General features: G+C 34.6%; 1 protein-coding gene across 1 annotated transcript in view; it reads right to left on the minus strand.

Annotated features, from left to right (window-relative positions):
* LOC111502699 (uncharacterized) overlaps nucleotides 1-18,614 on the minus strand; it is a 197,223-nt gene that overhangs the window by 93,737 nt on the left and 84,872 nt on the right. The window contains exon 2 of the mRNA XM_074181426.1: nucleotides 11,760-11,819. Within this exon, the coding sequence (XP_074037527.1) occupies nucleotides 11,760-11,819 (60 nt within the window). The remainder of the gene's footprint in view (nucleotides 1-11,759; nucleotides 11,820-18,614) is intronic.

The raw sequence follows: 18,614 nt of genomic DNA on the forward strand, positions 1-18,614 counted from the left end.
ATCACACTTAAAATATGGAAGATTTGAAAAATCAGCAGTCGCCCATCATATTTTGCAACAAAAACCATTCCATAGACTGCAGTTCTTTAAGATTAGTTAGACAAGTTAATAACAACAGGCAACTAGATGCCTATGAGAGTGTGGAAATAAGTAAACATTATAATATTATGAATAACGACAACGGACCAATACCAAATAGCATACTATATAGCCTGTTGAAATAATATTGTTGGGTTTACTGATTACTACAAAAAGACACATTGTAAATATATTGAGATAGGCAATATTGTGAAACTAATTTTATATAGCTGAAAATTGTTCTATTTATAGCTGTAACATTCAAACATACATAAGGACATATTGTAAATAATTAAAAGGCCAATTGTAAAATTAATTTAGGGTGGTACATTTGTATGGGTGGTATTACTGATTACCTACCTGTATGATGTACCTGATTAGTATAAGTAGCTTCAGTTTTGAATAGTTATTAGTTTTGTCTTCCTCTTGAAGATGATCACTTGGTGATCGAAACACGTGTCGAGGTGTAAAAATAACGATTTGGTGTTGGGAAAAAAACTCCAGTAATATTCAGAACTAAATCTGATCAATAAGAGGTATTGTCCTGCTAAAAAAAATACTCCGCGTCTCCTGTCCATAGTTTTTTCTTGTAGAATGGTAAGTAATGTCGAATAGTAAGAGTAACTCCACTACATCGATTACTGCCTTTCTGGGTCATACCCAGGTTTCATCCACAGTAACAACACGGCCAAAGAAGCATACCTACATCTTTTTCAACCAAGCACAAGCACCAAGCACATATTCAACTTGTGAATAAAATTGACAGAAAACATTTTGAATTGATGGAATATTATTCATTGCAATGAAGTGCGCTACTTGCAAAGGTTTATTGTAGCTCGACCAAATAAACCCAGCTTCTTAACGAAGCCAATTAGTTTGAATGGTGAGTGGTCTTTCAGATCAGATGGTAAGAGTAAGGCACTGTCTTCCGCACTGTATGATGATTCAAATGACAGTGTCCTGTAAGAAGGCCTGTTAGATAGACATCGTAGTTCATCCCTACTGTAGTCCAACAACTTCGAAGAATGAATAAACGCCTTGGAGTGAGCCAATCCTAGAAGATTCTGCCAGAAATCTATGAATCTTCTTGCCAGGTGTTCATTCTTTGTTTAGTAAAGACTAAAGCGATGCCAATGACATGTTCTGGTCCGATGAAGCTACTTGCAGCACCCTCATTTGCAAAGGAGTCAGCAGCCTCATTGCCTTCCACGCCAGTATGACCAGGAATCCAGACCAGAGACAATCTGTTAAGTCTTGCTATCGAGGAGAGTCGTTTTTGGCAATTTGCTACCCATTTAGACATTGATCGGTAGAAGCTAAGAGCTTCCAACGCCGCTTGACTGTCCGCAGTTTTCTTGTGTATGAGGTTGGATTCTTCCAATCTCTCCGCACACAATCCACTAGCGTAAATTTCCGCTTGAGATACAGTCGCATAGGTTCCTTGGCAGGTTGATATCTCTGTCCTGGGTCTGCGACTGAAAACACCTGCACCAGAACCGGAAGGTGTTTTTGATCCATCTGTGAACCTATCTGCTCTTAATATTTGCTTCTCCCGGAGAATCCGGTCCAATAACTTGCATCAATAAAGTTCATGCAGAACATATTGCTTTATTAATACACACCTCGGAAGAATATGGTTCCTGAAAGAAAATATTATATATTGCCATCACAAAAGATATTTTCTAAAAGTTTTACATTTTATGGAAAAAATCAAATCAATTGTATTATATTGGCATGGATGGTAGAAAAGTAGGTGTGTAGTTCAGCTGGATCCGTGTAAATACTATCCACTTGATGAATGTTAGAATCACGTTTGTCATAACAACTGATACTATATACTCGCATAAACGTTACCAATGGCAGTAAAAATATTGTAGAAATGTGTGATAATTGGTGTGAGGAGAAAAGGTGAAAGTAATTTGAGCGGCGTCGATGAAGGAAATCATGCAACACGAAGAGCGGATACAAAGAATTCTAATTCGACAAAGGTACAGTTGATAACTGGGTAATGGGTAAGGGGTATCATGACCTCGCGAAGTTACCGAGCTCCGAACAATAAATTGAGGTGAAACTCTAAATGCGGCTACGGAGACGGTGAAAAATGAGATCAAATGTAATCAATTCGCGGTTTTCCAGAGAAACTTCGGAATTGAGGACATATTTATCGGGGAATGGATACCGAAGCTTGGATTACTGAAGAACGAAAACCAATCAACAGAGAAAGAGTTGTAAATTATATTCACAAAGTACTTTCGAAATTGAAGGTGGACAAACTGAATAACTATACGGATAGATTCATCCCTCAACGAATTTAAGATACATTGGTTTGGATTACTGCAGGTTATTTTGATTCGGACAAACGATTTTGAAAATTATATTCCTTGAGGACAACGTTCTCGAAATAATTGTTGAAAGTTACATGTGCTTCGAGTTAAACCATAAAGAGATGACCAGCTATAGTTTGCCAGGTAATTAACAAACATAATGAAAAAAGAGATTTCGAAATGTTGACTATAGTTTTGATCTGGAAAAAATGTAAACTGTAATGGACGATAAATCCACAGTGTCAACAATCTTCACAAAGTTCACACAAATTCACAACAAAATGAATATAATTGTAACCTATTAGACAAAAATTGATTAGGATTGATTTATTAGGTAAGATGGTTAAGATAGTAAAACTAATGTTTAAAGTGACAAAGAAACAAATCGTGTGAAAAGAATTCACCTTAAAAGAATTCATGGGCTTTGAGAAAGGTATATTCTACTCACGAATTCACCTCAAAAGACAATAAACATTGTTGTGTTTTGCGGATTAGCCAACGACACTAGAAAAAATAGTAGCTTCAAAGAGTACCAAGACATTAATACAGAAAATAAAACTATTTGGTTTGATGAAAAATGACAAGACATAACACTTGATAATTGAAAACAAGAGACAGACAATGAAAAGTTATTTACAAAAGGATATCAATCAATCAAATTTATTCAATTCAGATTAATATAAAATATATACCACTATGGTGAATTAGTCAACTATCCAGTATTGTTTCCAATCTGTGGTAGTTGTGATTGATAAATGTATTCGATTTTATTTTCAATTCAGTATAACTTCTGATACGGCGGTAAAGAATTGCAAAGTTTTGGTCCAATGTATGTAATAACCTTTGCAATCGGAATATAACAGAAAATGTCGACGAAATTACAAAATGAACATACGGAACAAATGGAACCTAGATAAAGAATGATAAGAATTCTTAAGACGTCATTTGACCAGCATTAATGATGAAAATTTTATATATCCACAAAAGTGAAAATATTGCTCCTTCCAAGACGATAACAAAAAAAACTTGCCATCGTGATACAGAAGAATATCCAAAATTTCCGCAAAGAATCCAATATTGAGAATATATTTCTATATTTCGTAATCGACTGTTGGATTATTTGTCTTTAATAGCTCCAAAGTTGAATTCATACTATTTTACTATTGACTTGGAATATAAAGAAGCAACTAATAAGCTATAACTGTTGAAATTGACAATTGATTCATTTTTTGGCGGCATCTTATGAACTTGGTCTAAAAGGAAACATATTTGAAGATGACTGAAAATCTCTCTTTGGGATGTACCAGATTTGTTTGTGATGAGTTTTCGAAAATGCGATACATTTGAAACAATTACAGTCCAATTGTATATCTAGCTCAACTTTGATTTTGTCATTGTAATTGATTCAAATGACTATCCCACCTCCATTTCGATAATCTTATCTTATGCCTGCACCATTTCCATCTGGCAAACACTGATCCTGGATTACTTCATTTCACGTACAGTCGACACAGGAACTCTGGTCTCATTACCACAAACAAATTGTTATTACATCAAGCAGAGTTAACACCGTCTTATTGTACTGTTTGAACTGGAGGGTACTTAAAGCCTGTGCATTGTAGAGATACGGCAGGCACTTAATATGATATGTGATAGTGGAATATCGTAACAGATGGTGTTAAATGAACCTATCCTCGAGCAAATGAAATTACAAGGTGCAAGGCACAATTACAGTGTTCCTTAAGTTGTTCCGACGCTACTGAAAAGATCAATATCGGGACGATTGTTTCCTAAAGTATGTTAGGCCGAGGGCAAAACGTCTTTTTCGTGCGGTTACTAACAGACTTTCTACTGATTTTAATCTGATATAAATTGTTGAGGAGAGAATAGTTTTCAGTTGAATGTAACTTGTAGGAAGTGTTGAAATGGGTTGGAATTATCACAATTACAATTAGAAACGAAGGAAAATTATCTTATTCTATGTTACTTCTGAAATATCTTTAATAAAGATCGATGAAAGGGATGAAACGAAGAGAATAATAGCTACCAATGGACAAAGAATAAAATTTATTTAGGATACAATGCCAAATTGAAGACCGGAACAGGAAAATCATACAGGATTCAACGTCTTCAACTATACTTGAAAATATTGAGGCATTCTTGTTTGAACTTGAACAGTGAAGACCGAAGCAGTGTAATCACAAATCCTTCATCATCACCAAAGTTACAGATAAAGAGAATGGAGACCTAGCTTGGAAATGGCATGAAATTCCCAGGATAATCACAAAAACCTCAACACTATCAATATTACCTGAAAATATAGCGAAGTTTTTGTTTGAGAAAGGTGCTTGCCAATAATAGGCACGAACTTGGTCAAGACGCCTACGTCTGTACCTTAACAGGACTATGAAATCTACCGGTTTACTAATTGATTATAGGAAACCAAGAGAATTCAGGTTGACACACCAACAGAGCAACAGAGCTCTTTTTGAGAAGAGCTAATACACAAAGGCACAGAACAAGATTGACTATTCAGTTTCGAAGATGAAAGCCTGTATACGGCAACGCTTCTGAAGTGAAAGTTCTCCAGTTCATTGAGAATAAGCTTTACGAAAGAATCATATATTAGACAAACCAACGTTACTAACAGGATTAATCACGGAATTACTAAAATGCTGAATCCGGAACTGCTTTTTCCAACTGTTGGACTGCCAGTGGAAACGCCACATTCAAAAGGTAATAGCCAACTTATATATTTATTTTTTCATTTATTGATTGGAAAGACCAATAATTTGAGGACGCGTTATCAGAAAAGCACATGTTTTGCAATTGTATGCTGCTCAGTATCGAAGTAACCCCAAACGCTTCTCCAAATCCTTCGTATTGGATTGTAATCTTGTAGTCTTAATTATTATAGGATACATCCTAATCTTACAAGACATAATAACTAATTAATAATTTGAATTTCCACAGTGCCAAAAATATTAATAAAATTCAAATATGTATATAGATAATAACAATAATGAAGATAAACTAAATAAAAAGATAATAATAAAAAATATACAATTTATAATACCCAATGTATATATAATATACATATTTTCCAACTAACTAACGCTCTAGGTATTCCAATAATTTATTTTTAAACCCTCTTACAGTATTTTCCTCTTTGATGGCATTTGGTAAATTGTTAAATTCTCGTAGTCCCTTGTAGAATAAGTTTTTAGTTCCGCCACCAGTGTGAGTTCTATATATATGAAAATTATTATAAGATCTTGTCTCATGTTCATGTATTTGATTATAAAAAACCAAAAATTCATTAAAATATGTTGGTTGGAGACTTTTGGTTATTTTAAATATAAAAACCATTGTTAAAAAGAATAATCGATTTGAAATCGACAACCATTGTAGTATATTTAACATGTGATCAATGGAAGTATAACGACTGCATCTTGATATAATTCTCATGCTCCTATTTTGGAGTTTTTGAAATTGGGAAAGCCTATTTTGGTTTATTAAATGCATTAAAGTTGGACAGTACTCAAAATGAGGTTTAATTATATAATTATATGTTAATATTCTGGAGTTAATAGTCAAATTATTTGCTATCCTAGAAAAAAAATATATTTTTTTTGAATTTTTTTTAATAACGTATTCAGCATGACTGTTCAAACTCAAAGTGTTATCTACAATAACTCCCAGATACTTTATTTCAGACACATATTCCAAGGTAGTGTTACCAATTTCAATTTTTATTTCATTATAATCAATAGAGTTCAGTTTATATTTAGTTGTTATCACCATAGCTTTTGTTTTATCTGCATTTAATTTTAATTTATTCATATTTAAATATTTTTCGATGTTCTTCATAGAACCTTTGAGAGTATCTACAGCATCATTGAGTTCTGTATTCGAAGTATAAACTAACGTATCGTCTGCAAACAGATTAAGTTCATGTAGCCCAGGAACATAATAAATATCATTTAGGTATATAATAAATAAAAGTGGACCAAGTACACTTCCCTGGGGAACACCAATGTTGATATCTATCTCATCAGATATTTTTGAACCAATTTTTGTTTTCTGTTTTCTTTCACTAAGATAACTAAGAAACCATGCCAGCACAGAGCCTGTTAACCCATAATAATTTAATTTTTTTATCAAAATGTTTCTGTCAATTGTTTCAAATGCGCGCTTGAAGTCAAGAAATACAGCTACAGTGTATTTATTTTCATCATACGCATTTTTCCATCTAGAGAAAGTATACTGAATAGCTGATTCACAGGAATGATTTTTTCTGAATCCTGACTGTTTACCTAAGAATAATTCATTATCATCCAAGTATGCAACTAATTGTTCGTAAACTGCTAGTTCAAGGACTTTCTCCAAAGTTGGTAGTGTATTAATTGGGCGAAAATCGCTTGCTTCAATTGTATTACTAACCTTTGGTATAGGAATAACAGAAGTTATCTTCAGTTGATCGGGAAATATTCCTTTATCCAGAGATGTATTCACCAGGTTTAATATCACATACCCAAATACCTCGAATGTTTCTTTTAAAAATTTGCTATTCAGTACTTCAGAGTTGTTTTTATTGTCTAAGGAATGAATAATCTTCCGCAGTTGAGTCATCGTTAATAGGATTCACAAACAATTCTATGATTTGTTTTAATTTCAAATTCGTGATCAGCTCATTCAACAAATCTTTCACATGGATTTCAAACTGTTTTGACACAATTCAAAAAGAGGCATGTGCATGTTTGAAAAAACTCCTAGAAAACTATCAGCAGTAATTATAACCATGGAAAATTTTTGAGAAACTCGTCACATCAAAGATATTCTAAATGCGGAAATAATTTTCACAGAACGTCATACCAAACTCCATTCAAAAAATCATATCATCGATAAGACCTGAACCTGAAAAGTTCATTGACTTTATCGTAAATGTAAGTCGAAAAGCAATCCGATCAACTTTATCTGCTTCCTTCTCAGCGCAAAGGCGTATATCTCTCCCTTTGAAACATGCCCTAGCTTCTACCGAGAATTACCCAAAACTAATGTCTTTGACCGTGCACTTTTATCGCCAGATCTCGCCTTTAGCTCCAGGTCTCGTTGTGAATTCGAGATCTTGATAACCCGGCCAGGTGCCCTCCGCCCTTATCTCTAATTCAGAGTAACTTTCGAACATCCTCGACGGTCCGTCAGGCACGGAAGAAGGAATGAAAAAGCGCCCCGACCGCATGAAAGATTGAACTCTCTCAAAAATCAATTACGGATATTTGTATTTGAAATTAGTTTCCACTTACGCTGGCTTCTAGATAGCTAGCAGCGCTTCGAATGTGGTGTGTTTGGGTTTAAGCTTAGCTCCGGTTCTGTTAGCGTAGGCGTCTAATTATGGTGGGCTTGTTTCCCGATATTAACGATGCATATTTCTTGACCAATCGCAGTTCATCATGTGTGCATGTGTATTTAGTACTGAACTTGTTACTGTTATCATGGGAGGATTAACGATGGAACAAATATAATTCATGTTAGTGTTTATCGAAGACCAACAAAAATATTGCAATGTTTTGAGAGATACTGAGCAAATATTATATTTGGTTCAAAAACCATCACTATGACTTCGTAACAGATGTATTTATCACAAAGTATAATTATATGGGGAAACATTAACCACGAAGTTCTCCTCGTCAACAACATATTACTTTTGAGATCACAGAAATAGACCAGTTGAAAATCAAGGCATGTACCAAATACTAGAACTGAATGGAACTGGCAAATGATTAATAAAAATCCGTAGCAAAGTCACTTTAATACAACCTACTACAACTTTCTGTATAAAGGTTAGGTATAGGGTATAGACATTTATACAGCGTGACTTACGGTAGATGGTAGGTTAGACATTTCTGGAAAACGCAGAGCATGATTTTTCTGAAAATTTCACCTCTCACATTTCCTTACCTGTTCTATCGATTCAAAATATTTTCAGCATTGCGACATTGCCAATTCTATCAAAAAGTCCTAGCAATTATATTTTTTCAAATGGAACACCCCGTATATTAATACATTTTTGGAATCGCTCTATTATTTTAATATTTTTTTGTTGATAATGTTCTATACCTATCTCTATCTGTTTTCGAGATAAAAAATAAATTGTGCTAAATATGTGCTTAATTGAAATTGAGCTAGACTTCGCCAAGGAGTACCAGAATCTCCTGTAAACTATTTTCATTTTCAAATATATCTTTGTATTGTTTTTTTTGTATTATCAATAAAGTCGATTTATTATTATTATTATTATTATTATTATTATTATTATTATTATTAATTACCTACATCAGTACTCTCAATTCATGAAAAGTTGATATTTTGATGATAGTTTGGACAAACTTGAAATATTCAAATAACACCAAGAAATCGATTCCATATCATACAGGGCGTGCTAAAATTACTATTATTTCCATTGTGCATAAAAGTAGTCAAAAGTTAATTTTTTCAAATGAAACCCCCCCTATATATTACTCGATAAATTGAAAGCTGGCGAAAAATGCTTTCAGATGACATACATGTCCCTATACATAAATCGTCAAGTTTTCCTAATAAAGCTGTTTTTGTAGAAAAATAGTTATTCACGTTTCACCTACAAGTGTTGAAAGTGGCATTTTATTTTGTGAGTGGGGATTATTGCAAAACGAGCGTCAGCAAGTGGAGCAAACTCACGAGCAAAATAAAATCATTTTTACCAAAAATGTATCATACAAATTTTTTTGTATAACGTTACTGCTGATAATAAAAAAATTATAGGGTCCATGGGATTTGAACACACGATCTTTGGATTACAAGGCATATGTTACAACTACATACGCCAACTCACGTTAATTTAAGGAGGATTATTGGTTAGTCATGAACGACTTTCTACAGTTGGACTGAATACTACTTCGTTATCGTCAGTAACTTCACAGGGATTTAATATTACCAATAGCACGAACTGCATGTGTGAACTTTTCTAAATGATTTTTTGGTAGGTGTTCTGATTGAAGTGTTTCTATCAAAGAGATTTTCAATAACAGTTGTACAAAAAATAATTTTTAAAGAATTTGATTTCTAGGTAGCCGTGGAGATATCAAGCTTATGACAGTTTGGTGACTTTTATAAGTAATTGATAAATGGTTACTGACGGTATTTCAAAAAATCGTCAAAAATGAATGCAAATATTGATTATTCAAACGAAGTTCTTATGAAATCATTTATTATACACAGACAGTGTGATCAAATCATTGCCAGAACTTGTAGAAAATTCAACCAAATGTATCCTGAATTAACACCAATGAACGAGAGGAAGTTTGTAAGATTACAAAATAGTTTCCTTAACCATGTTACCATATTAAAAGCGCCTTCAACATTACCAAAACCTGTTACTTCAAATGAGGACAATACTGTTAACGTTTTGGCATATTTATGTGTATCATTTAGGTGTATCACATGCTTCAGTACAACGAATTTTGAAAAATCACGGAATGCATCCGTATAAATTTAACAAAGTTCAAGTTCTAAAAGCAGAAGACTTCGAACGCAGAATGCATTTTTGTGAATCCCTTTTGATTCATACACAGGAAGATCGGGAATTTTTGTCAAGAATAATTTGGAGCGACGAATCAAAATTTACGAGGGATGATATTCTCAATAGAAGAAATACACATTTTTGGGCTGATTATAATCCTCATGTTACAAAAGAAATGGGTTTTCAAGAAAAATTTGACCTAAATGTTTTCTGTATTCTGAAGAACAATAAAATTAGCTTTTTTTTATGAAGAGACAATGAATGCAGAGAGATATCTCCAAATATTAAGGACGACTGTAACCGATTTTCTTGAAAATTTGCCTTTAGAGAAATATAGGAATTCATGATTTCAACTGGACGGAGCGCCAGCTCATTCCACCCAGAAAGTTTCCAGGAAACTTGACGAACTCTTCGACGATCGTTGATTTAGGCGTTTAGGGCCGTGGGATTGGCCACCGAGATCACCCGATCTCACGCCACTTGACTTTTTTATGGGGTGTTTTAAAAGAAAGGGTATACAGTACTCCAGTGCCTACCAAAGAAGAATTGCGACGGCGAATTGTGTGGAGTATTGAAGATCTGGTTCCCCAGGAAATTGAAAAAGCAACCGCAAGTCGCGTTCAAAAAAACATTTCTAGAATGTAATGGACAACATTTTCAGCATTTATTGTGAAAATATGATATTTTGTTTACACTTTTGTTATTTTGAATCATCCTATTCTGTTATTGTCTGTACTTTCACATGTTTTAGCCCACAAAATCTTACTTTTTACCTAGAAATGACTGATTTTTGGTACAGTTGTTCCCTGGAAACTTTGAGCCATAGTTAAGGAAATTATTTTGTAACCTTACAAACTTCCTCTCGTTCATTGGTGTTGATTAAGGATACATTTGGTTGAATTTTTTACACGTTCTGACAATGATTTGATCACTTTGTTCATGTGTATATTAAATAATTTCATAAGAACTTCGTTTGAATAATCGATATTTGCATTCATTTTGGAAGATGATTCGAAACACCATCGATAACTCTTTGTAAATTACTTATAAAAGTAACCGAACTGCTATAAGCTTGATAATTCCACTGCTACCTAAATCCAAATTCTAAAAAAAAATTATGTTTCTAGAAGAAGCGACTTTATTGAGAAAACTTGACGATTTAGGTATAGGGACATGATATATCATCTTGAAGCATTTTTCACCATTTTTCAATTTACTGAGTAATATACAGGGGGTTTCATTTAAAAAACTTTTCACTACTTTTATGCACAATGGAAATAATAGTAATTTTAGCCCGCCCTGTATGTTGTGGAGTCGATTTCTTGGTGTTATTTGAATATTTTGAGTTTGTCCAAACTATCATCAAAATATTAACTTTTCATGAATTGAGAGTACTGATGTGTTTAATTCCAATTAAGGGTATGTTTTGGACCATATTCAGCACAATTTATTTTTTATCTCGAAAACAGATAGAGATATGTATGGGACATTATTAACAAAAAAGTATTAAAATACCAAAGCGATTCCAAAAATGTATTAATAAACGGGGTGTTCCATTTAAAAAAAAAAAGTTGCTAGGACTTTTTGATGGAAGTGGCAACGCCGCAATGCTGAAAATATTTTAGATCGATAGAACAGGTAAGGAAATGTGAGAGATGAAATTTTCAGAAAAATCGTGCTTTGCGTTTTCCAGAAACGTCTAACCTACCATCGACCGTGAGTCACGCTGTATATTCACTTCAATAGCAATATATTGATTGTTATTCAAATACTTTTGAATTCATTCATGAACTTACCATGAAACAATCAGGTCCCTGTAGACACATCGATTCTCCATTCGGTCCATCGTTGGCGAACTGCAAAAGAAAACAGTATTATTTTGAGGCTCGTTCAGAATTTCATTAAAATCCAGGCGGCAATATCGCCATCGAATATAATACACGTATATCGCGCAACCATTTTGCCCCGAGCATTCTGTTCACGTTTCGAAGAATATGCATGAAAATCAAAATTGACTGTCGTTTCGGACGGGTGAATAGCTCGTTGTTATGAAAAAGTTTTGACGTGATATACAGAAAAGTGAACAGAAAAATCGGAGCCAACCAGTGTCGGAAGGGCGGTGGTGAATGTATTAAAAAAACACTCGTATAGACATGCCAGAAGAAACTTTTATATGGCGAAACACGTGTTGCCTTTTTGGAAAACTGTTAAGTGAAAATCTCAGTATTTATTCATTTAATGAGTTTGCCTGACTTGACATTCTTAAGTTTTGGGTGGAGTCTGAAGAATCCAATGAGCTTTTCGTTAAAACAATTCATTATAAATTCCATCTTGAAGAATCATTACTATTTTTTTTACCCAAGTTTGCTCTGGCCAGGCCCTATTCCCCGAAGCCCCGATACATTCGGGAGGGCGCGCCAGCATTATCAACCAACGACCACTCCCCACACCGTGGAGCTGAAAACTCCACGACAAATATCGTTTAGCTCTGGTGGTCGAGAAAGACCACATCAGGCTTATTAGCTTGTATGAGCCTGAGGGTGGGGAACGAATAGTTCCAATAAATTTGGCACCTCTGGTTCCCCACAACGGATTCAATATCCCCCGGAGCGTAGGGCAACACCAGTGTCTCGTCAATACCGTAAGAGTGCCGTAGATGGTAATATAACACTCTTAGGGCCGCGTTATTTATTACCATTATGCATTAGGAAAGTGTCAGTTTTAATATTCAATCAATTATATTAACAAAGAATGTAACCATCCAATATAGATACTACATGAATAAATGAAATACAAACGTATAAATGCATTCAATCAAAGTAAAAAAAATGGCGAAATGCATATTACACCAACCCGCAGATTAATGTAACTATGAACTTATGTTAACAAATACATTGCCAGGAAAATAATCACTAAACAAATATTAATGAAAACAAATACCTAACGGTACAGTTTGAATCAGACAATTTTGGAATATTGCTCACATAGATGGAGTTCTCTTTCCAAGTATCCCCTGAGGTGCTGTTGCGAAACAAACTTCTCAAGAACAAATAGTTTGCGAGAATCTACAGAGATTTGAATCCCAGGCTTACGTACCAGAGCAACTCAGAGATTGTTCTTCAGTATTTGTGTATCTTTATGAAAAAACATGTTTACCTCTATAATGAGGAAATGAAAATATTTTTCGATAAGATAGTAAAAGTAGATATATCTTTGAAATATTTCTCTAGGGAGAATGCTAGTAACATCACTTCAACAGGTGAGACCTTATCAACCGGTAGTTAGCATTAATTTTAGTTCGTTTGTGAATATCAGCTACTCAATGAATGAATTTGTTTCAACTCATTTTAGCCCATAGTAGGCCTTTCTTTTTCTCTAATACATGAAAATGACCGACAGGAGGCGCAAGTTATGGTGCTATATGACAGTATACTAACGTTATTTTTAAATATCATGCGCAGAAGCCTTAGTAGTATATAAAACTTCAGACACATTTACGTTTGTATTTATGTAGAGTTACGCTCTGGAAGGTGTATATACTGCAAACTGCTATATTATGTACGAACATGGTGAACACAGAAAGAGAAGAGGAACTAAACCATTCGAAATAGTTATTATGCGACCTGGTCATGCGACCATAACCACACCTCAACTCTAAAGACAACAACTTCAAACTTGTAAAAAAAAATTATTCACGCAGTCGAAAACTATCGATAAACTATAACTAAACACCGTGGACGTAATTTCTTCATTTAGGTATATTTAAATAGAGATCCGCTCCAATTTCACGTATTCACAGAATTACGTAATATTTACTCAAAATGAGTTCAGCAATAAAATTTCGCAATACCTGTACCAAAGGGAATATATCATTTCACATGCTGTAGTAGCCGATTTTTCTGAATTGAAACTATCAATTTCGGAAATATACATTTGGGTTGATAAATGCCCCTTCAACATTACAACGACATATTGAGTTTAGAAAACCAAAAGAATAAAAGGACGGCATTTCTGAAACCTATTTCCACTGTCGTGTAAGAAGATATCTCCATTTATCTTAATTGTAGCTGATATCTGATTCAAGATTACTGTTTCATGTTAGAATCTCGCGTAGGAAGAAATTCCTCTCATTTCCTGATATTTTCCGTCTCTATAATAGCGTTTAATACTTTGTGAAGTCAACCGAACGCTTCTTCATCGTCGCAGTTTTATTCAAATGCCAGGAATACATTCAAATTTTTATCCAATCTGTAAAGATTTTTAAAATTCCTCCAAGGAGAATACGTGAAAGTCGTTGTTTGTAAGGCATTTCCTATCGTGTTAGCCATGAAGCAGCGCAATCCCATCTTCTGTTCTAAGCCTATGTAAGCCAGCTTAGAACAGGGATTCCAAATTCTAGGTGTAATCACGATTTCTCCTTATAGGCGGAAGGCACATCTCGTTTTCGTAGCGTTCACTGCGAGATTACAGAAAATTTAGAAAACTCCTTCTAACAACAAGAATGAAAATTGTACTCCTTAAGAAAAAAACAAACTTATCATTTTCGGGAAAATTTTGTCTGTATTTTCAAAATACAGGCATAAACATGACATATCTATTTGCATTCATTCGTTTTTCAAACTGTCGGATACTGAAAACCTAGAATAGTTAGAAAACTGTGAATTTCACTTCTAAATCCAAACTTTCCAGAAATACAGAGTTATCCACAAAATTCATATTGATTAACTACTATTACAGCAAATATTATAATTATTCAATCCAGTGCGGCAATTATGAACATGTGGAAATGATTTACATAATTAGATCTTGGCTCAATGAATGAAACACATTTTACTTCTTCACTAGTGAAATGATGAGAATTGCCAAAAAAGTGAAAGATAATTTACCGTTTATTATTTTTATTAAGTTGTTGAAAAAGTTTGTGAATAACACAAATACGGTAAAACTATGGAGATAACAATCCGTACACGAAATTAAATTTTGAAGAGATGATTAGAAGGCAGGATGAAGAATGGATGATATTCAAGTTCTCACATTGTTTTTTTCGTTGTTATGATGCTATTGAACGTTATTTCAGAAAATTTATGGGTTTTCGCTATCCTGGAATCAATTAACTTTCTGAAACTATTCGAATGAGAAGAAAAATTATTAAATTTGATAAAAAAAGTTACCTCGTTCGAATATAATTTCAGAATTGGTTTATCCAAATTTTTAGTAACAATTATTAGTAATTTTGCGTATTTGTGGTAGAAAAATGTATATGAGTTCCTAATACAGGTATACTTCCTTTGGTTCGAGTACCACTTGGATTCTCTTTCTTGAATTCTTTTAGCAAATACTTGAAGATCTTCTATACGAGTGTATATGTCAAATTCAAAAGCTTTCAGTAAACTGTATGTTGGAAATTTCACTTCCTATGAAGTTTTATTCCGTTTAGCTTTCTCTCTCAGAAAAGGTACCCATGTTCGATCAGACTTAATTGAGCATGATGCCCCATTCTCACATCCATAAGAAACTATACGAGCTTCACAGATTTTCTTGTTCAGTTTCGGCTTTCTCATTAGAACTGTGGTCCACAAATAACTTTCAGATAATGATATAGGTTGTTTGCCTTGAAAATGTCAGCAAAACAAGTTACTGACGTATCTTGGAAAACGAGAATGTGAAATTGGACCAAAAGAGTCATATATGTAGATTGTTATTTGTTCATGATCAAGTTCCACATGATATGATAGAAATACCGACAATTTGTTTTCTATAATGCATCTCCGATATCAACTTATATCTCAGACCACCCTATCAACATTGCTGAAAGCAATCCCGGAGATTGAAATTTCATTCCGTGTATTCGTCACCTTCAGAGTGCTACATTTAGGGTGTGCCTCTTGCCTATTACGTATCTCAACCCATTTAGATCAGTATCTCAGTAATCCCTGCCATCCACCTTGCTGCTTCCCTCCCGGTATCATCCGATTACAACAGCATATGAGGCTTTAATTATGTATACGCTTTCTCTCGAAACAAATTTATTGCACTTAAGAATACTAATTATTGCTTTTTAAATACAAGGAGATGTTCGAAATGCTCGAAGCCTTGATAGTATAGTGTCACCATTTGTTAGTTTTATTACGGGATTTAATCTGATTAGAATAATGCGTTTATTGGCTCGATGAACTGGAAGAAACAAGGATTCGAAAATTTAACAATATAATGGAAATGAAACTACAAATGTTATCAAAAATGCCAAAATTTGAGCTATATTTATGTCTAAAGTAGTTCCCTTCCCTTCGTCAGAAATGGTAGTTCTGGGTTCTGTTATGATGAACCTCATTATCCTAGCTACTCGTAAAACTCTTTATGAAACCTGAAATCACAAAAGAATCCAACCTTTCAACTTCTGCTCCTCTTAAAAAATCTAGAAGGCTGGAAGATGAATTATCTGTTCCTGCAACTCCTGCTTCTCTTAACAAATCTAGAAGGCTAGGTGATGCCGCCAGATAGAGAGTTCCTCTGTTTCTCCAACTCTTGCTCCTCTTAACAAATATAGAAGCTGTGAGATGCAGCCAGAAAGAGTTTCTCTGTTTCTCCAACTCCTATTTCTCTTAACAAATATAGAAGATTGGGTGATGCAGCCAGAAATAGAGTGTTTCTGTTTGTTTCTCCAACTCCAACTTCTACTCCTGTTACCAAATCTAGAAGGCAGGGCAGTGGAGCCGGAAACAGACATAGTCGTGTTCTCAAGAGCAGGATATCTCATGAATCTGCCTTGCACCAAATTATTGAGCAGAGAGTTACCCAAATCAGATGTGAAAAAACCCTGCATGGCTGAATCTGATGTTTCGTCAGGTATAGCTGACTTTCATTGACTCTCATATGGGAGGGTTGCTTGTTATTTGCGGCGGGTTGGCTGTCCTTCTTGTCCTTCTTGTTATTCCCTAACTGAATGGCATACCAACGATGACTTAATCCTGAGGTGTGTGTATCCGTGCCGAAAGGATGAATGACACTGAGCCTATCAGCTGTCTCCACGGAACCTCCGAGATTCCGGGCGCCCTCTCGTCGTAGCATCGCCTTGTCACCTTGACTATCCGACTACCTCATTAACTATGAAACAGCGGAGCATATACTTTGTGCCTGTCCCGCTAGAGACCGAATCAGGTTTTTACAGTTCGGCAGAGCCCTACTTTAACTATCTGACCTGAAACACCACTCACCATACAAACTAATCGGCTTCGTTAAGAAGCTGGGTTTATTTGGCCGACTGTGAATAGGTGTGAGCCACAACAAACCCTTGCGGATTGCGGTGGAGGGTCGAATATACCCACTCACTTTGGACCTATCCTAACCTAATCTTGTCATTCTCAGAATTGTGCTTAGTTCCGTCTATTTAATAACAAATACCTTCAATAATTCAGAAATCTGAGGATACTAAACTCGTCAACACATTTTTCCAAAGTGCTTTGACAAAACGAATGTTTTAATATGGTAATAACAAATCCAGTACAGCAATGTTTCACTGTGAACGGTCTGATCTGACCGATTCACATCACATATTAAAATTTAGTAACATTGCGTGAAGGCAATTTTCCAATCGACGACCGATCCGATGGTTTAATTGGGATGAATAGCAGTCGTGCTATTCGATTTTTATTGTCATTTTGAGTGGCATGCAAATTGCGATTTCCTGTACCATAAAACTGGAAAAAGCGACAATAAATATTATTCAAATGAGAGAATAAATTATTCAATTACCCGGCTTGAGCAGATATATCTGCGCATTCTTAACTCGTACAGTACAATACCAGATAATAGTAGTGAATAAATTGCAGAGTCGCATAACTTCCATATGTATGCACTCCGGTATTTCAGCCAAACCCGGAACGTGATACAGAATTTTAAAATAGTCGGTATAATTATACCATATGTTGACAAAGCCGTTGAATCTTCCAGTAACAATTAAAAACTATTCTTCCCACAGAGCTGCACGACAATGACACCAGGCTATGACCGAGACAGACTCAGGATCGGACTTGGACACTGACAATTGACACTTCTGAATTCAATCCTCAACTCGAACATATAAAGTCCAGTTGGATTGAAAAGGGTATATTTTCAGGTAATAGGCAATTAAGGCAATAAATACGGAAAGCTATTGCTGCAAATAGCTTCCAAAGTTGCTTGATTCTTTTACAATATATCAAATCAAATCAAATCAAATCCTTTACTTTCCTGTTCGACAATTTCATAAGTAATTGTATTAGGAATAGTCAGTAAAGCTAAAATTATAAACTACTACACTAAAACTAGAAGCACACACGAAAACGCATGCACACACCACACATACACTCACGTTAAATAATCATCAACACTGTAAAACGCATTCAGAACTAAAAAATTTTTAATCTTTGTTTTGAACATCTCTAATATTTTGCTTTCTTTTATTTCAGTTGGTAAAATATTGAACAAACGAGGACCTGCAACATTAGGACCTTTAAGAGCAATCCGCCCTCGAGCTAGAAGAACTTGATATATTTTTTTTTGGCCTAGTGTTAATTGTATGAGTAGAGCCTATTAAAGGAAATTGACTTTTATTTTGAAAAACGTAGACACAAATTTCCATTATGTACAAGCAGGGTAAAGTCAGTATTTGT

The sequence above is a fragment of the Leptinotarsa decemlineata genome, unplaced genomic scaffold (assembly GCF_025532065.1).
Source record: "Leptinotarsa decemlineata unplaced genomic scaffold, Ldec_3_MD MMD2_tig00026314_RagTag_RagTag, whole genome shotgun sequence".
NCBI classification, from domain to species: domain Eukaryota; kingdom Metazoa; phylum Arthropoda; class Insecta; order Coleoptera; family Chrysomelidae; genus Leptinotarsa; species Leptinotarsa decemlineata.